Consider the following 22,010-nt stretch of genomic DNA (forward strand, 5'->3'; position numbering starts at 1 on the left):
AGGTCCTCTGTGTCGCCTATAAGATTCTGAAGGGATCCCCAGCTCTGATTCTGTCTACACTTTTGGCCCACTACATTCCAGCCCGAGCTTTAAGATCTGCTGATTTAGAACTGGCTGTCGTCCCGCGCTTTAAGCGGAGCAGAACTGGCGGGCGCTCCTTTCAAGTTCGGGCGGCGGTGCTTTGGAACTCCCTCCCCCCGGCCATTCGTGCCCTTGGGGATCTGTTCTCCTTTCGCCGTGCGGTGAAAACTTTGTTATTCCCCTAGTTTAAATTTGTCTGATTATTGTTTCGTTGTGTTGTGCAGCTGCCTTGTCGGGCGCCAGGACGCTCCTTGGCTGGAGCATCTGTGCGCCTAATAAAAACGCATAACATAACATAACATAACATAACATAACATAACTTGCTGCAGTTGCAGGAACAACAGTGTGCTGTCCCAGCTTTAGACACAGAAAAAGCGACTAACATCCTTGATTGGCAGTACGTGTTACAAGTGCTTGAGGGCAAGGGCTTTGACCCAACCTTTCTTGGATGGGTCAAACTACTGTGCATGTGGTCCCCAGCCAGGGTGAAGAGTTGCACCACGGTGTTAGGGAGCTGGGACATAGAAAGAGGGGTCTAATCTTGCCACTGCTGTTCACAATGTTGGTTGAACCTCTAGGGTGCTGACTGTTCCTGAACCTCAAGAATTTGACAGGCAGCACCACACAGTGTCCATGTACATGGACAACGCACAGAAGTACCTGCGGCAACCCTAGCAATAAATGCCAGCCCTATAGGAAGACCTTGAACTCTTCAGAGAGGTGGGATGCCAACATAGAGAAGACATTCATGTTCTCAATGAGAAGTTCCACTCAACTTGCCCAGATGTGAGCACCTCCTGGGAACTTAAAAGATGTTCAGTGCTTAATTTGTAAAAGTGCCAGGGCCCTTCTCGTAAGAGCACTGCTGCCTGCAGAACCCATTGCAACTGCCAGCACTTCCAGTAGTATTACTAATTGAACTACTAACCATCGCACTCCTACAAGTGTGAAAATTCAGCCTTTTCCAGGCCATCCAAAGCTATAGTTATTATTATTATTATGCGGTCTTATATAGCACTCGATTACCCGTAGGCATCTCGGCGCTTGCCTTGGGAACCCGTCCTGGCTTTTTCCCTGTGAGATACCCGTAATGGGCATCCCCAAGGTGAAAGCCAGGCATCCCGCCACGGGGGGCCCGTAGTGGAGATTAAGCAGGCTAATGCCCAGAGCTGCAGAGTGTGAACCCGTGATTCGAGTAGGCACCGAAACGAGAATTATCGAGTCCGTGGATATTTGGGCTCAAGACCCTGCCGCGTCGGGAATTGAACCCTGGTCCCGGGTCTGACCTATGCTTCAGGGTCTGCCTCCTCTAACCAGTGAGCCACACTTCTCCACCCTATAGTAATGGCATGAGTGGCAGGTAATGTTGTTCTTTAATATACATTGACGTATTAAAACATGTTATTGTGCTCAACTCAAAATCAGGCAGACAGACACCACGTGGTGGCCTATCACTAGAACCGGTGCTGACAATTAAGTGCCGATGCCGAGCACCGGAAACCGCCAGCTCAAATTAAGCACTGGATATGGTTACCTATACAGGTGGTGAATAAGCAAGAGAAGCAGTTGGCTTACAGTATAGGAAGTGTATGTAGTTGAGGATTTGACAATCCTGTGAATTCCTGAAATAGCCGACCATTAGCAGTGGTGGGTCAAAGTACATTGCTCAACTTAATTTTCCTCCCTAGACACTTGTATACCATGCAAAACTCAATGTTTCCCATATGGCAAAATATATTTAAGGAACTGGACCGGCTACTTGTGGTCACTGGTCGGGGCAAGTAAGAGAATCAGAGTTTGCCTATGCACTAAAGCAAAATTGGGAGGTGGGCTCCTAGAGCTCGCAAATTTGGAAAAGTATTATTTGCCAGCGGAATTAACTCATGTGGTGGTGCCTTAGCTAGAGGAAGGGCAAAATTCGGAAAAAACAGACTAATAAACTGGCATGTGCACAACTTTACTGACGGAGCTTCCTATGATAACATGATCCCAGCAGGTGTGCCTAACTTGGATAGACAAATATGTAACACTAGGGAAAAAGTAGTTAAAAAGGTCATAAAGTGGCCACCCTATGACCTGGACATGGAAGTGGAGTGCTTGCAGCCATTTAAAGATATTAGCAAACCCAGTCAGTAATACAGTGGGGAGAAGGGCTGCAGAGTGATGGGGGAGATCACTTCATCATAATTGAGTAAGCTGCGCCCAGGAAAGCTTTGGAGTCTGATCTGGACACTTTTTACTGTATGCTACAATGGCTCAGACAGCACAGGAAATCTGAATAGACTTCCCAGAAGCACCCAGGTCTACCAACTCGATGGCTTCAATACTCAAACAAAGTTGAGCCAGATGTACTTAGAACTTGCATTGTCCTTGTGTAAAGCAAGTTGTCGCAAGGCAACATGTCCTTGACTGCGAATTACTAAGCCAAGCAAAGCCACTTTGCCACTGCATGGCTTTGCGTGGTTTAGTACATACAAATAAGCTAACGCAGCACATTTTTCTGCCTTGTGTTACTTTGCGTTGGGTAGGCGTTACATGGATGGAGCATGGGCATTCCCATGCATCCACCCATGTATTTTGATGCAAACCCAGATTTTTAAACCTGGGTTTGCACCACAATGGTGTGCCTACCTGACAGAGGTGTAAGGAGGAGAAATATCTTTATTTCTACTCGTTAAGTGCTCTTTCCACGTGTGCTGCATTCTGCAGCTCTCAGAGAAAGAGGACTATGCCTCTAAGGATCGCTTCTGTGCAGAAGGTGTCCCTTCATGCACAAAAACAAGCCTGCCCGTAACACAGACACCCTTGCACCATGGTGCTAGGGTGTCTGCATTGGTGCTAGGCAGCACAGACTGCACTACCGCAAGGAGAGATCAGAAATGCACCATATCTTTTTACATAAGGAACATTTCCGATCTCTCCCTTTCACGCAATAAAATTTAATTGACACTTCTAAACATGGGGAAGACTTACCTGGACAGGGCAAGTAAACACCCAAGGTGCGGAGAGGCAGACACAAACTTTAGCCATATGATATGGGCATGCCAAATTACAGTGGAATACTGGAAGGTGGTCATGACTCGACTACATCCCATAACAGAGAGCTTCCAATATTTAACTGTTAAAGCAGGTCCTAGCACCAGCTCCCCCTAGCCACCAGAGATCCCTTTCCTGCTGCGTGTGACTCGCTGACCTCCCACGATCACCGCTGCTCCCACACGGTTCATTTGCAAGATTGTATCCCTTTGAGATCCCTTTGTGTCATCCCATACCCACTGTATTAGCCAGCCTTTTTTCCTGGCTGCTCAGCCTGTACTTGCACTGTTTTCCCCAGTAATTTGTGCTGCTGTGTAATTGTGTGATATTGTTTGCTCTTGCGCTGCCTGCTCTGCTGCTCATTTCCCACTCCCCACAACCCAGCACCCCGCCCCCTCGCAGTACCTATGTAATGGAGGATGCAGCACGACCACGCAGTGGACACGCGCAGCGGGCGGGCCACTGGTGTGCCAAAGGCAAGCCCATCTGGGCTCATATGCGCCTGGACCGCGCCCGCCGGCAGGAACCCTTGTCCTTCAAACAGCCTCCGATACTCCACCACCGAGCTCCTCACCTTGGACCCCAACTTCTGCCTCTCACCCCATGACCTACTAAAGGCCCCTTCAATTGCCGCCACTGTAGCTTCTTGTGCAACACAGGAACCCTCGCCACTACCACCCACAACCCGAAAGATCTACAATGCATACTGTTTAATGCCCGTTTGTGATGGAGTAACACTGTCCGCCAAACTTGTAATCAGGCCCTAAGTGTTTTGCCATAATCACAGAATGTGGAACTGAGGCAGTGGCTAGGAAGACGACGTGGCAACCTCTTGCATCCTGTACAACTGCCGACTATGACACTGTGAAACCGCGTTCGAGTTTCGACGTCGGCTTAACATCCTTGATTCTGGGCAAATCACTTCATCTCCCCGTGCCTAGAAAAATTAATGTATCCTTGTGTAAAGCAAATGGTGCTAATGTAAAGCAATGCAATACCTTCGTATGGTGTTGGTGCTATATAAAACTACACATAAAAGTAGCTGGTGCTTATGTAAAGTGCTACACTACCTTCGGGTGGTGTTGGCACTGTATAAAACTGCGCACAAAAAATGAAAGAATCACAGTGTTAGACTGGTTTACAGTAGGGAACAAGAGGAAATACATCACATCGGCAACCACAGTGAAAGGACTACTTTGCAATGGACACTGAGGGTCAGTAAGACCTTGATGACATCAAGACTCAGCCAGTCTCCTTTGAAGAGAATTCAAGTTAAACAACAATAGTGCATGGAAACACTTCACCAATGAATGTGGAAAAAGTAAGAAAACGTCCTGAAGGGCGACATTTCAAAAAATAGAGTCCCATCCTATGAAATGATAGGCAAAAACGTGAGACACAAACAGTTCAATCATTTTGCACAATAGAAACATGGCTATATAATTTCAGCAGAAGACACAGGTACTTTAGAAGCTCTGACATGCCCTAGGATAACGCATGCCTGATTCACTTGAGGTCTGATTTTCCAGCCATAAACACCATTGTTGAATGACCATATATGGTGTAAACACACATACACATCTAGCACCAACACACGTGAAAAATAAACATAGACTACACGTGTGCCAAGAAATAGCAACCGTGCACACATGCTCCAATTAGTACGTCAGCTATACACTAACAGGACATTAAAAGGTAGAACACCATCACTCACTAGAATAAAACTGCCTACAATTGGGGTTTAAAGCAGTGACAGGGTCAAGGAAGGGGGTGATTTGTGGACACGGCAAGCACTGGGAGGCGCGAGGGAGCAAGCAGAGATGGTAGGGAGGAGGTGGGGGACATGGAAAGCAGCAATGATGGGGTGAAAGCAGTGACAGGATGGGGGAGATCTGTGGACGGGGCATGAGGGCGGGTGGGAGGAGACGAAGCTGGTAACAGCACAAGCACAGTGTAGAGTGCTGAAAAAGAAAGAAAAAAGTAAGTCCTAAAATGGTCGTAAAAGCAGGAGCAGTGGATGTTCACAAGTACTTGGTCCATGCTCTGGGGGAGGGCTAAATACAAGAAGATGCCACTGGATTTAAGCAAGCCGGGCTGAAGACGGCTGAAATGCCAGAAACCGGTCCTCGGAAGCTTGTTTCCGGTCCAGGGAAGGCATGGCTTGGCAGTTCGGGCTGGACTGTTCCCATGAGGCACAGGGTGAGACTGATTTGCATATGGCCATGTCTGAACTGGGGTGGCAGAGTGGGCTAAAGAACGGTGATGGATTAAAACCAGATCTGTTGACTGGGTGTGAGTGTTTGATTGGTTCAGATGCTCCGTCCATCACCACCCCCTTTCGTACCACTAAATACAAGAAGAGGCATGACAATGCATGCCAGGGACAAATGGTGACAAAGAATATGAGACAGATGATGTAGTGAGCAAATGGGAAGCCTGTGGGTGGGCTGAAGCCCACAGATTAAACACAGCACATTTTTTTTGAGACAGCGCCTGCGCTGTATAGCCGAGACCTAACGAGGAAAAAATAAAGATATTTCTCCCCTTTTTGCCACACCTAGGGAGGTGTAGCAGTTTTGGTGCATTCACAGGTCTACCACTTATGGTAAACCTGGGAATGCATTAAAATCTATGGGTTTTGCAAGGGAACCCTCACGCACCACCTATGGAATGCCTCCCTAGGGCAGAGTAACGCAGCTCACCTATTTGCGCTGTGTTGTATTACTCTGGAATTATTGCACCCCGTTGTACGGTGCAAAAGCGCACTGCATGAAAACTGTGTGCCTGTGTTGCCTATATTCAATCTATATGTTCCTGGTCGGTTGGTCCTATGTTGGATTTTTGGGTCCCAGATCAAGAAATGATAGTGTCTGTTCTCTTTGTACCAGGCAGCTGGGAAATGTGTCTGAAACATGCGTCCATGGCCAAATGAGCCCTGTACATATATCATACTTATGTCTTTGACCAATCAATTCCTGAGCCTGATCATTGTGTTCCTTTGAAGCTGAGTCCTTTGTGTTTTTCTTTCTTGCTGGATTCTCAGTTACATCTTCATGGCCATTTGCAGCTAGATTGTGTCTCATTTCTGAGTCGCTTGACAATTTGGTCCGTTGTCCTATCAGCGGGTCACTGGGGAGATTACTTCTAGGTCTGACAATGGCGTAACACAAAATGATGGGACCCCCCTGCAGAATGTGAAGATGGGCCCCTGAGTCTCCCATATATCACAGATGTTAATTGGACTTTGGAGGCCCCTGAAGGCCCTCCCCCCGAGCTGCAGGAGCTGCAGGAGCTGCAGGAGCCACTGATAGCTGATCTGTCTGCCTTTTATAAGCTTGATCCTTGTATGCGATCACTGTGCCCCAGGCCAGCTGGATGACATGTCTGGTCCCGTCTCCTTGGGCACCTAAATCCTCTATTCCATATATCACTTAACAGATGTGTCTTTTGCATGGGAATCGTGTTTAGTTCTGGCTTGTCTTGCCTGTCCCAGTTTGTGTGCAGCTGGACTGCAACAGCCTCAACAATTATGCCGTGTGGCTTCCACATGAAATGTGTTTCCATGTTGATTCTTCTATGTACCTCTGTAAATAGATTTACTTCGAGGTCCTATATGTGTATTAGAGAGTCTGCAGGTTTGCAATCTGTTATCCCATTCAAAGGCCTGTTAGTTTTCGTACCTGCATTTGTTTGTGGGCTGGCTTACTGTCATTGCAATGTTCTGTGTAGTTTTACACCTCTGTTGCTGGGATCTTGGTCCAGTGTTGTTAGATTGTTTATCAATGTATGTTCACCTCACACTTTTTGACTTATGGGTACCTTTTGTGTGAGGCAGATTGGGTAAACTGTGACTGCATCATGTGCTGTTTTTGTTGTTTTACGTTGTGTTTGGTGCAGCTTCAAAACCAGTTTCCCCTGTAAGATTAGCGTTTGTGTAATGTACTAAAACCCACTCCACGTGCACGAACCTGAGTGTGAGTTCTAACTTCAATACACAAATTTCACTGAAGGTTGTTCTTTTTGTTCTTATTTGTGTACCTATTGCATTCAACTATTCTGTCTTTAAGTTTTCCCTTGCCTGTCATTACCCCCACTTCCCTCAAGAATGGTCTCAAGTTCAAGTTCAAGTTCAGGCATTTATAAAGCGCACTACTCACCCAGAGGGTCTCAAGGCGCTAGAGGGAGGGGTTCACTGTTTATCGAATAGCCAAGTTTTCAGTTCTTTTCTGAAGGAGATGTGATTCTGAGTAAGGCGGAGGTGGGTGGGGAGTGAGTTCCAGGTCTTGGCAGCCAGGAAGGAGAAGGATCTGCCACCCATGGTGGTTTTTCGGATGCGCGGGACTGCGGCGAGGGCTTGATTGGATGATCTTAGTTGGCGGGTGGGATAGTAGAAGGACAGTCGGGTGTTGAGGCATTCGGGTCCTAGATTATAAAGGGCCTTGTGTGCGTGGGTAAGAAGGCGGAAAGTAATTCTTTTGTTGACGGGAAGCCAGTGGAGGTTTTTTAAGTGACCGGTGATGTGCTCTTGGCGCGGGATGTCTAATATGAGTCTCGCTGATGCGTTTTGGATGCGCTGGAGCTTTTTCTGCAATTTTGTTGTAATTCCAGCGTAGAGTGTGTTGCCATAGTCCAGTCGACTCGTGACCAGTGCATGGGTGACAGTCTTTCTTGTTTCGAGGGGGATCCAGCGGAAGATCTTTTTGAGAATGCGAAGGACGTTGAAGCAGGAGGACGATACGGCGTTGACTTGTCTGGACATTGAGAGAGAGGAGTCTAGAATGAAGCCAAGGTTACGTGCATGGTCTGTGGGTGTGGGCGCTGATCCCAAAGCGGAAGGGCACCAGGAGTCGTCCCAAGCTGAGGGGGAGGATCCAAGGATGGGCACCTCCATTTTGTCTGAGTTGAGTTTTAATCGGCTCTGTTTCATCCATTCGGCTACTTCTTTCATCCCTTCGTGAAGGTTGTTTTTGGTGGTGTTGGGGTCTTTGGTGAGGGAAAGGATTAGCTGGGTGTCGTCGGCGTAGGAGATGATGTTGAGGTTGTGTTGACGTGCGATGGAGGCGAGGGGACTCATGTAGACGTTGAAGAGGGTGGGACTGAGTGAGGAGCCTTGAGGTACGCCGCAGATGACTTCGGTGGGCTCTGAGTAGAAAGGGGGGAGTTGGACTCTCTGGGTTCTCCCGGCTAGGAACGAGATGATCCAGTCCAAGGCTTTTCCTTGTATGCCGATGTTGTTGAGGCGTTGTATGAGGGTGTTGTGACAGACAGTGTCGAAGGCGGCGGAGAGGTCGAGTAGAATGAGGGCCACTGTTTCACCGTTGTCCAGGAGTGCTCGGATGTCGTCGGTCGCCGCAATGAGGGCGGTTTCGGTGCTGTGTTTGGCTCGAAAGCCGTTCTGTGAGGGATCCAGGGAGTTGTTGGATTCAAGGAAGGCTGCGAGTTGGCTGTTGACGGCTTTCTCGATGACTTTGGCCGGGAAAGGGAGGAGGGAAATGGGTCGGTAGTTTTTCAGTTCTGATGGGTCTGCAGTTGGTTTTTTCAGAAGGGCGCTGAGTTCGGCGTGTTTCCATATTTCTGGAAAGGTGGCGGAGTTGAAGGAGCAGTTGATGACATCGCGGAGTTGGGGAGCGATGATGGAGTCAGCTTTGTTGAAGATGTAGTGGGGACAGGGGTCAGAAGGTGAGCCAGAGTGGATTGAGTTCATGAGACGAATGGTATCTTCAATGGTGATTGGGTTCCAGGAGTTGAGGTAGTTAGTTGCAGGGGTGGGATCAGAAGGGGGTGGGGTGAGTTGGTCATTGGGAATATTCTTGAAGCTGTTGTGGATGTCGGCAATTTTGTTGTAGAAGAAGGAGGATAGCGCATCACAGAGGTCTTGGGAGTTAGTGATGTCGTTGGATGCTGCGGGAGGGTTGGTGAATTCTTTGAGGATATTGAAGAGTTCCTTGCTGTTATGAGAATTGTTGTCGAGACGGTCCTTAAGTGCTGATTTCTTGGCGGATCGAATCAGTTGGTGGTGTTTGCGGGTGGCTGTCTTGAGGGAGGCCATGTTGTCTGAGGTTGGTTCTTTTCTCCAAATCTTCTCCAGGGTGCGGCATGTCTTCTTGGATTTTTTAAGGTCATCATTGAACCAGGGAGCCCTTTTGCTGAATGATTTCAACTGGTGTTTTTTCAGGGGTGCTAGTTCGTCCGCACTGTGGGTAATCCATTGCCTGAGGTTTGTGGCCGCTTGGTCTGGGTCCGTTGTTAGGGTGGGAGTGTTTTGGCTGAGTGATGCGAGGAGTTGGTCGGTGGTGATTTTGTTCCATTTTCTTCGGGGAATGGGTTGTGGACGGTTGTGGGTCAGGGTTGTTTTGTAGCTGAAGTGAACACAGCTGTGATCCGTCCAGTGGAGAGCTGTAGTGTGATCGAAGGAGATGTGCTTGCTGGAGGTGAAGATAGGGTCGAGCATGTGTCCGGCTGTGTGAGTGGGGGTGTCAACAAGTTGTTTGAGTCCGAGATTGGACAGGTTGTCCAGGAGGGTGGTGGTGTTGTTGTCGAGAATGTTGTCACGGTGGTAGTTGAGGTCTCCTAGAAGAATGTAGTTCTCGGAGGCGAGGGCGTGCGGGCTGACGAAGTCAGTGATGTCGTCGCTGAATTGAGATCGGGTGCCTGGGGGCCTGTAGATGAGGGTTCCTCTGAGGGTGGTCCTGGGGTCGGTGTGGATCTGAAAGTGGAGGTGTTCGGCGGTTGCAAGATTGTCGTCAGAGCTGGTTGTAATTTTGATGGTGTTTCTATGGACGATGGCGATGCCTCCTCCAGTTTGATCGGTGCGGTCTTTTCGAATGATCTTGTAAGTGTCCGGTATGGCTATGGCGATGTCGGGGGCAGAAGATGCATTCATCCATGTTTCAGTGAGGAAGGCGATGTCAGGTGACGCAGTGTCGATTAGGTCCCAGAGTTCGGTTGCGTGTCTGTGGACCGAGCGGGTGTTCAGTAGGATGCATTTCAAGTCGTTGGGTTCGGAGCTGAGTGTGGAGGAAGTGTGTTTGGTGAGGGTTCTGAAGCAGTTGAACTTACAGGAGAGGCAGGAGAATGGGCCGTGGGTACGTCCTGGGGTAGCTTCGCAGCAATGTGGGGTGCGTCCGGCGTTGAGGGCGAGGCGAGTAGTGGCATCATAAGTGACTCTGGGGGGTTGGGAGCGGCATAGGGCAGGGGGACGGGCGCTGGGCGCGGTCCAGGCGCGGACGGGTGAAGACGGGCTTACCTTTGGCGCACCTTCGGCGCGACCGCTGCGCGTGGACGCTGCACGCGATTGCATCTGTCATATGTGGATAGTGGAAGGGGAGGGGCGAGGGAGGGTCAGCTGTGAGGCGGGGGCGGGGTGTACAGACGGGCCAGGAGGCAGAACAACAAACAGTAAAATGGCCGCAGGATAAACACGAAGATTCCAGGCGCAGGACGAATAAAGTTACAGCAGTGGGCACTGGGAGCAATCAAGCGCTAAGATTATAAAGCGCGCTGATGAATATGTTCTTTTAAATACAAAGCGAGGCTTACGATATGCAGCAGGCACTTCGCATGTAATTATGGCAATCAAACAGCTGATTTCTATGAAGCGCTACGAGACAAATGATGCACAGAGGAAATGGGCTTTAAAGCGTCACAGGAGATGCAAATAACCAAGCAATGCGCGCTGCTGTCAAAGCACAGATACTTAAGTGGCCAGGGAGCGTGGTGGAGCGGCCGCTTCTGAGTGAATCAGGACGGACACAGCGCTTCACTAGGCAGGACACTCCAGATCTACTCGTGGGAGGGAGGGTCAGCTGTGAGGTGGGGGGCGGGGTGTACAGACGGGCCAGGAGGCAGAACAACAAACAGTAAAATGGCCGCAGGATAAACACGAAGATTCCAGGAGCAGGACGAATAAAGTTACAGCAGTGGGCACTGGGAGCAATCAAGCGCTAAGATTATAAAGCGCGCTGATGAATATGTTCTTTTAAATACAAAGCGAGGCTTACGATATGCAGCAGGCACTTCGCATGTAATTATGGCAATCAAACAGCTGATTTCTATGAAGCGCTACGAGACAAATGATGCACAGAGGAAATGGGCTTTAAAGCGTCACAGGAGATGCAAATAACCAAGCAATGCGCGCTGCTGTCAAAGCACAGATACTTAAGTGGCCAGGGAGCGTGGTGGAGCGGCCGCTTCTGAGTGAATCAGGACGGACACCGTCTGAAGCACCCAGAGCCTCCTTATGCTGTTAGGCCTATGTAATTCTTATACGGAGAATTATCAAATTCAATACTCAGCTGTCAGCCTCTGTCATCAGTATGCGCTCCAGTCTCGATAGAAGACTTAGTGTATTGTTTTGTAGTAAGCGTCTTGTAACTTCACCAGAGCATGGCATACAAACATCCTTGATACCGTGCCTGCTCATGGATCACACTAGATCACACAGGGGCAGGACATGTAACATTGGAGCGTGTTTGTGGTTCGCACTGGCTCCAGGAATACGCAAGGTGGTAGGTTACACAAAATGGATCAGTTAGATCAACTAATTCTCCTTGCTTAGTGATATGTAAAAAAAACATACTCACCACCAGTACAAAATTCTATGGTTTCACTCCAACCCGAGACGGTATATTCACCATCACTTTGCTTCACTGCAGTCTGTACAGCCACTGTGTACTCCGTCCTTGGGCTCAGGAACCAATGGCCTCTAACCGTCATGGGCAGAGGGACAGCCTTAGCCACCAGCTTTGTAGGAACGTCCTGTGTTCAAAAGACAGAAAATCCAGAAAGTATCAGACATGGAAGGCATGAAGATCAGAATATTCTCACCATCCTCTGGCCTTAACATTGTAATGGCAAATTTAAATTGCATTTATACAGCTTACAACACACGCATTGTGGAATTGAGGAGAATAGCACGCTAATCCAGAACCTAAGGTTAGAGGGAAGAAGTCAGTAGATATTAACAGAGCCCGGGGTTAGATTACTGTGAATATGGGTGCTGTGTTTGAACTGTTAAATGTATTTGGAGCCTTGGGCCTTACAATTCCAATAATAAGAGGGAAACAAATTGATGCCTCCTGGTTTCTTCTTTCAGAATTTACCCGTTGGGGCACCTGACCCAATCTACCTCATCGCTAATCTTGGTTTGATGAACTAGGATCATGATAAATTCTTAAAACACTTGTTTATTTGGGACAAGAATCTGAATCCCTTCTTTAAGATTTTCCAGGGGAATATATACCTGGAATTCATCCAAAAAGAAGTGCACCGTTGCAAGAGGTCATACCCATGGTCGCCATGACATGAAGCCTCTAGCACTTGCCTGCCTCTGCACCTCTATCAGAGACTGTCTAGTTCCTGCACAACCAAAGAAACATTCCTCTAGATATCTGTAGAGAATAGATCCCTATAACTGGCATCACTTATATGTACCCAACTGCAGGTAAAATGAAGTATTCCATCTCCACTGGGTTTGTACCCAGTGGTCTACCTTCTCCATCTTGAAGGAGAACCTGGGATCACCAGAGGGAATATGCCCATAGGGAGTTTATGCTTGGGATTCAATCCTCAAACCTTGCATCACCACAGGGAAGTGGGCGTGAGATGTCTACAAACAGTACACCCATGAGAATCAAATCCCCACGCCCTGTACCGGTGATAGAAACAAGTCCTATGATATCCATGGGGCATCCTTAGAAGCAACTGACCCAGAATGTCTTTGTTACAGAATAGAGATTTTCAGGTTGTTATCCACCTTAGGTTTTTATTTTCAAAATCATTAAAACTCCAGGGCCAGATCACGAGTGGCAGAGTCTGATGCAATAATTACTGTACCCCATAAAAATCGACACTGACGTGGTTTACGAGTATTGAGTGCAATAATGATCTCCTCTTGCAACTTTTGCGGCAATAATATGCATATTTTAGTGCTTACCAAAATATGCATATGCCAGTAAATAATGGACCATTTACCCCATGTATTTCCAGCAGCTTTGACCTGCAGGAATTTAACGTTGGGCACAAACGTTATCAGATCTGGTAATTATAGGGTGCAATAAACATCAAACCACTTATAATTGCAATCCCGGTGTAAACACTCAAGGACCACAATACAAAAATCTCATAATTTCGATAGACCTAGAGTATGCTTATTTCCATGTTCACAGAAGCTCTCAGAAGTTCTTTTGTTTCTGTGGAGAGAGCAATCACTTCCATGTTCAAGTTTAGTATCAGCTCCAAGGCACCGTCATAAATTGTCCCCTGTGGTTGGCAGTTCATTCAGAATGTATTGGACTATTCCCATATTTAGATGATTAGCTGATTGCCTCTCGAAATTTTTCTAAGGCATCAGAATTCTTTTTTACTTTAAGCATGCAAATGCAGCCTGGGTGCAGTGTGGAGGGCAAGCAATGGACAGCTGGAGGACGGTGGAGGTGTGGGGGAACAAGCAACTGATTGCAGGAGGAGCGCAGGGGATAGGGGAAAAACGTGTTGAATATTATACAACTTATTAATATAATTTTTGTACTCAACAAAGATAACAAAACTGATGCCTTCCTAATGTGGACAACAACTTCTTAACTGTGATAAAAAATAATGGAATATGTTCAGAGATTCTATTTTGATAAAAGGCAGGCCATGTCAAATGACCATCGCTTCCACATGGTGCAGCCGGATAGCTACCATTTGCATATTTGTAAAAACAAAAGGCACGGACGAGATCATTGTCCAGCTGTTGAAAATAAACAATAGTGCACTTTAAGCAGATCAGTTTGTCCCACTCTGGCCACAGGCTCAGACGGCTTAAGCGTAACCAGTTGATGTTGACAGTGGGGCGGGATCTCATTTACACCAGCCAGCCTCAAAAGCAAAATACAAAAGACAGACATAGGGTGTCATGCTGGCAGTGGCGGCTTCTCCATTGGAGCGGAGGAGTGTTACCCCACTTAAAATCCCCCCCAACCCCAGAAAAATAAAATGGTAATTTACTACCATTTTATTTTTCTTCCCTGTCCCGAACAGTGTCAGGGGCGGGCCGATGCTGAGTAACAGCAGCATGTCACTCAGCAGGGAGGAGGGTGGGCTGGTATGGCACTGTTTAAAGTGCGCATGTCTTTTTGGCCGCCGTCTTGCGACGCCCAGCCACACGTGCGCACTTTAAACAGCTCTTACAGCACTATGGAGCACCAAGTGAGGCCGCTCCCTCCTATCAGGGAGCTGCTGTCATGCCGCATGAGAGCAGCTCCCCGATAGGTCAAGGGAGTTCCTGCTTTCTGTTCTGGTGGCGCGAAGAGTAGCGGAGGATGTCATGTCACGTTCAGGTATGTTTTTATACATTTTTATTTTATTCTGCACACGCACGCCCTCTCTCCCCCTTTACGTACTTGCCAGCTGCCACTGCATGCTGGGCATGTTTTGACTAAACTGTGATTGCGTCGAATTGTTTACAATAGCACCATCGTTCAAAAATAGTTTTTTTTTAGTTACTTTTTTAGTTACTAAAGAATAACAGTAATAGAATACAGGAATGAACCACTCATTCAAGTTGTGGGAAATAAAAATATATTTGATAGTAGGAACACTGTACAATACGAGAGTCACATATTTCAACCCCGCTGACATAACCGTTCCAAGGTAGAATATACTAGGGAAGGCAGTGAATGGGAAAAGGAGTGATAAAGGGAGAATATAATGCATCCCTCCATCCTTTCTTAAACAAACGGAAAAGAAGGGGAAGAGTTAAACAAAGAAACAAGCCCAATAAAACCTTATCCCTTAAGTATTCTCCACGAATGTCCTTGAAGAGCTCCATATCCCATGACCAACAGAACAAACAACGGACAGCAGGAGGAGGGCAGGTGGCTGGGGTAACAAACGACAGTGGGAGGAGGGCAAGGTGTGGTACACAGAATGGAGAGCGGGAGGGGTGGGGGAAGAAACAACAACAGCGGGAGGAAAGCAACACGAGAGAGGGAGCAGTAACAGGGGCAGAAGGGCGGGGGTGAGAAAGAAGGACTGCAGACCCAAGCACTAAGAGTGCATGTAACAAAGTAAAAAAGAGTACCCTTAGGAGCCTGCGGTCAGTGGATAGACATTGGCTGCAGACAGGAAGATGTACTTGGTCCATGCTCCACGGCAGGGCCACATACAAAGTTCCAGGAGGAAACTGGAGGTAAGGAAGAGGAGGTGCTGAACAATAAGAAGAAAGAAAACTAGAGTGACGTGGAAGCCAATAAATAGTAAGTAAAGGTAAGAAATGGCAGGATTCTAAGCCCATTTTAAGCTTTTTTTGTTTACAAGAACTTTAGCAAGCGCTGTGTAGACGACACCTAAACTTTTTGAGTTGATTGCACATTTTGGAAACTGCTCTCTCTACGTTTGAATCTGTGAATAACTCACGAGTCCAGTCTTCCTAGGGGGACTGTCTAAAATGGACAGTGTCTTATGATCAATGTCTTTGGCAGGATAATACAGTTTGAGTCCATATCCTCATCTCCAGGCAGCAAGCCTGGCATCAGCGTGGCAGGCATGGTATCAACAGCAGACAGATGACAGGCATGTGGGTCCAGGTTTCAAATATTTTTCATATTGCAGGCTAGCACCCAACATATAAAGACAATGGCGACATAGCATCCTCCCTCCCATATGGGTTTCATTGCCACCCACTGGTGCCCTACCCTCTTCCACAGCTGTTATCCGCGTGACTGCCATGAGTGGGCCTCGTGGAATTCACCTCCAATGAGTAGGCCCGTTTCCAAGGCAACGTAGAACCTCAAAGTGTCGGAACAAAAATGACTTATTCGTGAGAGAGAGAGAGGGGAGGAAGTGCATCTCCATGGAAACTATGTATCCTTCTAAAAGCTGGTCCCAAATGATGGTCTCCATCACTGGGGAAAGCAGTGATATGTCACATCACCCAGCTCCCAACAGAGGGCAGTGGTGGCCTGAGGTTCACTGAGAAGATTGGAAGAGCCTCCGACATACCAGTCCCTCTGAAAGGCAGGTAGGACTGGGTGTTAGCAATTCATATGTCAGCAATATCCTGACATACACATAACTGTGCCAGTCCTAGCTAGCGTGACTAGCTGACGCCAGGGCATTACAGACACAGTTTCCAGCCCTGAACATTTGTGTGGTAGCCTAATGAATTCTGGGTGTTGTAGTCATGTTTTGCTTCCAATCAACAATTAGACTAACAATCTTGAAATCAATGATTTATAATTGAAACGCCCAGGACAGTAGACACTGTTTGTAATGACCCCGAGTGGGGGGCACCTAGTTCAAGGGGCCTGTCTCACCCACTGACTGGTCCTTCAAAAAGTCTACCAATTTCAGCAACACGTGTTCAGTCACTCTGACCCAGCCCAGCAGGCCTTTCAGGAGCACAATCCTCTCAGAAAAGAACCTCGCGACATCGAGCGTGCGTGGGACACATTCACAAAGCTTTTTCCGAGCTTAACTCATTCACTTACAATGGAAGACGTCTGACACTGCATGCAATAATGACAGCTTAGTTACAGAGACAGTTTTACATGCAAAGGCGCCATTTACTAACCTGAAATTTCACTACTTATTCAGAAATTGCGGTTCGCCTGCACATTTTCCATGTTCCTAAGCGGCACTTGGGAGGGAAGTAGGGGGTGTTCTCAGGGGAGTATTTAAGGAGATATAAGTAGGTAGTCGGGAAAATGCAATGCAAATGAAGTACATCTGTGGGTGTTCACATATATTCGCGTTGTTATTTCACGCACGTATCTGCACTTCTTTTTTTTATTATCGATTTTGAGTAGCATAAAATGAACAGGTCGAACAAGATACTAAGAGACATAAACAGCAGAAGTAAACCGAAAGTTCCAGTAGCTTTCCTCTTAGCTGCACTTTTAATGTTACAACTGAATGACCCAGGTGCAGCTGGAACAGAATGCGTTGGAAAGTGCACCAATATTTCCCTTTTTTTTTAAACCTCGGGGCCGTAGTGTCCTGCTGGACATGTAGTTTGTTTCTAGCCACTCCACAAGGGCTCGCCTTACACCCACCTCAAACTCATCCAACACCGACCGGTGTCACCTGTCAGGTGACCCTGTTAATAAAAGGGCCCGAGTGCACGTGCTGTATACCAATGTCCGTGTTGTTATTAAATGCTATGCGGGTCTAGGGCCCAGAACACTACAATGGTGACAAGGAAGCAGACCCCACACGCTGTGCTGCCCCACAGCCATTTGTCGTGTCCAAAGAGGACTGGTGCATCGACACTGCCGCTATTGCCTGCCCAATGTAGAGGCATCGCCGCTTCATGAACAAGCATTTACAATGCAATGGTCTTGGCAATATTATAGGTAGAGCTATTGGCATTGCTCATTATTTTTTTTTTCTGTATCCCTAAATAAATGGCATTGTCATTTGTATTGGCAATAGCTTATTTGCTTGCATATGCGAGACCTATTGCATTAGCAGAGAGAGAGTGAGGTAGTGAGATAGAGATAGAGTGAGGTAGTGAGATAGAGAGAGAGAGTGAGGTAGTGAAATAGAGATAGAGTGAGGTAGTGAGAGAGAGAGTGAGGTAGATAGTGAGTGAGGTAGTGAGAGAGAGTGAGGTAGTGAAAGAGTGAGTTAGTGAGGGAGAGGGATGTTTTGAGGTAGTGGGATAAAAACAGAGAGTGATGTTGTTAGGTAGTGAGATAGAGAGAGAGTGAGGTAGTGAGAGAGTGAAAGTGAGTTAGTGAGATAGAAAGAGAGAGAGTGAGGTAGTGAGATAGAGAGCGAGTGAGGTAGTGAGTTAGAGAGAGAGAGAGTGAAGTTGTGAGGTAGTGAGATATAGAGTGGGGTAGTGAGAGAGTGAGGTAGTTACGTTTTGAGAGAGAGAAGTTGTGATATAGTGAGGTAGTGAGATTGATAGAGTGGAGTAGTGAGGTAGAGAGAGTGAGGTAGTGAGAGAGAGAGTGAGGTAGATAGAGAGTGAGGTAGTGAGAGACAGAGAGAGTGAGGTAGTCCAAGAGTGAGTTTGTGAGGGATAGTGTTGTTAGAGGTAGTGAGATAGAAATAGAGAGTGAGGTTGTGAGGTAGTGAGCTGGAGAGAGAGTGAGGTAGTGAAAGAGATATTGAAAGTGAATTAGTGAGATAGAAAGAGAGTGTGAGGTAGTGAGATATAGAGAGAGTGAGGTATTGAGTTAGAGAGAGAGAGTGAAGTTGTGAGGTAGTGAGATAGAGATTGAGGTAGCGAGTGAGTGAGGTATTGAGGCTTTGATAGAGTGAGTTGTGAGTTAGTGAGATAGATTTAGTGGAGTAGTGATGTTGAGAGAGTGAGGTAGTGAGAGTGATAGAGTGAGTTAGTTAGAGAGAGTGAGTGAGGTAGGTAGTGATGGAGAGAGAGTGAGGTAGTGAAAGTGAGAGAGTGAGATAGTGAGATAGAAAGAGATAGAGTGATGTAGTGATATAGAGAGTGAGGTATTGAGATAGAGATAGTGAAGTTGTGAGGTAGTGAGATAGAGAGTGATGTAGTGAGAGGGTGAGGTAGGGAGAGATAGTGATGTAATGAGGTATTGAGAGAGTTAGTTAGTGAAGTAGTGAGATAGTGATGTTGTGAGATAGAGAGAGTTGAGTAGGGAGGTAGAGAGAGAGTGAGTTAGTGAGAGAGTGAGGTAGTGAGAGAGAGGTAGTGAGGTAGTGAGAGAGAGAGTGAGTTAGTGAGAGAGAGTGTGTGAGGTAGTGAGAGAGCGAGTGAGGTAGGGAGAGAGAGAGTGAGCTAGTGATAGAGAGAGTCAACCACACACACATACAGACCCACCCACACAGAGCCACACACACACAAAGTTAATCACGCACACACACATACAGAGCCACACATACAGAGCCACCCAGATACACATACAGAGCTACCCACACACATATACAGAGCCACAGACATACACATACAGAGCCACAGACATACACACATACAGAGCCAGCCACACACATACAGAGCCACCCAACACACATACTGAGCCAGCCACATAAACATACAGAGCCACCCATACACACACACAGAGGTATTGTCATTTACATTGCCAATAGCTTAATCGTTAAATAAATGGCATTGTCATTTACAATGCCAATAACTTAATCGCTCGCATATGCATGACCTATTGCATTTACACCCACACAGAGCCACACACACAAAGCCACCCACACACACATACAGAGCCACCCACACAGAGTCATTCACATAGAGCCACCTACACAGAGCCACCCTCACACAGACAGAGCCACCCACACATAGAGCCACCTACCAAAAAAGCTATCCACACAGAGACACATGCACACACACACAGACAGAGCCACGCACAGACAGAGCCACGCACAGACAGAGCCACGCACAGACAGAGCCACGCACAGACACACAGACAACATAAATGCAGTGTGTATGTGTTAGCTGATCACTGCATAAGTGAGTTAAAGAATGTGTTGAGGGTTTCACTTAACTCATTCAGCTGTAGTGCTTTAGGGACGAATTCTACTTAGAAGAGGTTTGATAATGTTCTTTAGAGCCCCCAAAGAAACGTTTTGCTTCATTTGTGGGACCAATAAACGCTATTGCTACCTACACAATATAGATTTTTCACAAAAACTACAAAGCTGGTGCTTTTTAGTTCGTCAGTAAATGTGCAGTTTAAGTTTTGCCAGGCAGGAGTGTGCTTGTGCTCTCCGTCGTGCTGTGTGACTCTAAAAGGGGACGTAAGTGGTACTCACGGTGGTTGTTGGGTGTTCTCCGGGACTATTGTCGCCAGCACGAAGGCCCCTTCCTCCACGGTGTCGAGCAGCATGGTGGCGGCCCGCATCTGGTCGCTGGTCGTCAGGTCCCAGCTGCAGGAGGTCGTTTACTAACTCCACCATGGCTTGTGGAGCAGAGGAACAGGATCTGGACAAAAGTCTGGTGGGGCCGCGCGGGCTGTCAGACATCTACTAAAACATTCTGTGTGATATGACTAATAATGTATGGAATAATAATAGGTTTTAAACCCAAGCCTGCTCAATGCTCATCATGCCCCCAAATCAATAGTCCTATTCCCGGCAAGTCTTTTAAATTCACGTAAACACAACGTTTCTCAAAAAATCCCTCTATGCAGGACAACCACCCATATCTGTCAGCACACACGGGGTAGCTAAGGATGCCCAAGGCACGGGCTTGCCCCCGTACCCTCTGCTCTCTCGGGCAGTGGAAGGCCACAGAAGATGCACTCCTGAGTAACAGAGAAAACAAGAAAAACTAGTGCAATCAGGGGGCAGAAGGCAAGAAAAACGAGTGCAATCAGGGGGCAGAAGGCAAGAAAACGAGCACAATCAGGGGGGCAGAGGCAAGAAAAACGGCACAAACAGGGTGGCAGAGGCAAGAAAAACGGCACAAACAGGGTGGCAGAGGCAAGAAAAACGGCACAAACAGGGTGGCAGAGGCAAGAAAAACGGCACAAACAGGTTGGCAGAGGCAAGAAAAACGGCACAAACAGGTTGGCAGAGGCAAGAAAAACAGCAGAAAATTAGCTTCCGGGACGGCAGCTCAAAGCAGACATCTGAAAAATAACGTGGTCTTGTTTTTTTATATAATAAGCTAATATCCTGGAAGCCAGCAACCAACGGAAGGAAGCCAGCCTTCGTTTTGAGAGAGAGAAGTTGTGATATAGTGAGGTAGTGAGATTGATAGAGTGGAGTAGTGAGGTAGAGAGAGTGAGGTAGTGAGAGAGAGAGTGAGGTAGATAGAAAGTGAGGTAGTGAGAGACAGAGAGAGTGAGGTAGTCCAAGAGTGAGTTTGTGAGGGATAGTGTTGTTAGAGGTAGTGAGATAGAAATAGAGAGTGAGGTTGTGAGGTAGTGAGCGCTGGAGAGAGAGTGAGGTAGTGAAAGAGATATTGAAAGTGAATTAGTGAGATAGAAAGAGAGTGTGAGGTAGTGAGATATAGAGAGAGTGAGGTATTGAGTTAGAGAGAGAGAGTGAAGTTGTGAGGTAGTGAGATAGAGATTGAGGTAGCGAGTGAGTGAGGTATTGAGGCTTTGATAGAGTGAGTTGTGAGTTAGTGAGATAGATTTAGTGGAGTAGTGATGTTGAGAGAGTGAGGTAGTGAGAGTGATAGAGTGAGTTAGTTAGAGAGAGTGAGTGAGGTAGGTAATGATGGAGAGAGAGTGAGGTAGTGAAAGTGAGAGAGTGAGATAGTGAGATAGAAAGAGATAGAGTGATGTAGTGATATAGAGAGTGAGGTATTGAGATAGAGATAGTGAAGTTGTGAGGTAGTGAGATAGAGAGGGATGTAGTGAGAGAGTGAGGTAGGGAGAGATAGTGATGTAATGCGGTATTGAGAGAGTTAGTTAGTGAAGTAGTGAGATAGTGATGTTGTGAGATAGAGAGAGTTGAGTAGGGAGGTAGAGAGAGAGTGAGTTAGTGAGAGAGTGAGGTAGTGAGAGAGAGGTAGTGAGGTAGTGAGAGAGAGAGTGAGTTAGTGAGAGAGAGTGTGTGAGGTAGAGAGAGAGCGAGTGAGGTAGGGAGAGAGAGAGTGAGCTAGTGATAGAGAGAGTCAACCACACACACATACAGACCCACCCACACAGAGCCACACACACACAAAGTTAATTACGCACACACACATACAGAGCCACACATACAGAGCCACCCAGATACACATACAGAGCTACCCACACACATATACAGAGCCACAGACATACACATACGGAGCCACAGACATACACACATACAGAGCCAGCCACACACATACAGAGCCACCCAACACACATACTGAGCCAGCCACATAAACATACAGAGCCACCCATACACACACACAGAGGTATTGTCATTTACATTGCCAATAGCTTAATCGTTAAATAAATGGCATTGTCATTTACAATGCCAATAACTTAATCGCTCGCATATGC

The 22,010-nt window shown here is 47.1% G+C and overlaps 1 protein-coding gene across 2 annotated transcripts in view; it reads right to left on the reverse strand.

The window, feature by feature from the left end:
• PHYHIP (phytanoyl-CoA 2-hydroxylase interacting protein) overlaps positions 1-22,010 on the reverse strand; it is a 268,673-nt gene that overhangs the window by 46,866 nt on the left and 199,797 nt on the right. For both annotated transcript variants that reach the window (XM_078665588.1, XM_078665589.1), the window contains exon 3: positions 11,700-11,874. In XM_078665588.1, coding sequence (XP_078521714.1) covers positions 11,700-11,874 — 175 coding nt within the window. The remainder of the gene's footprint in view (positions 1-11,699; positions 11,875-22,010) is intronic.

This window comes from Lissotriton helveticus, chromosome 11 (assembly GCF_964261635.1).
Source record: "Lissotriton helveticus chromosome 11, aLisHel1.1, whole genome shotgun sequence".
Lineage (NCBI taxonomy): Eukaryota > Metazoa > Chordata > Amphibia > Caudata > Salamandridae > Lissotriton > Lissotriton helveticus.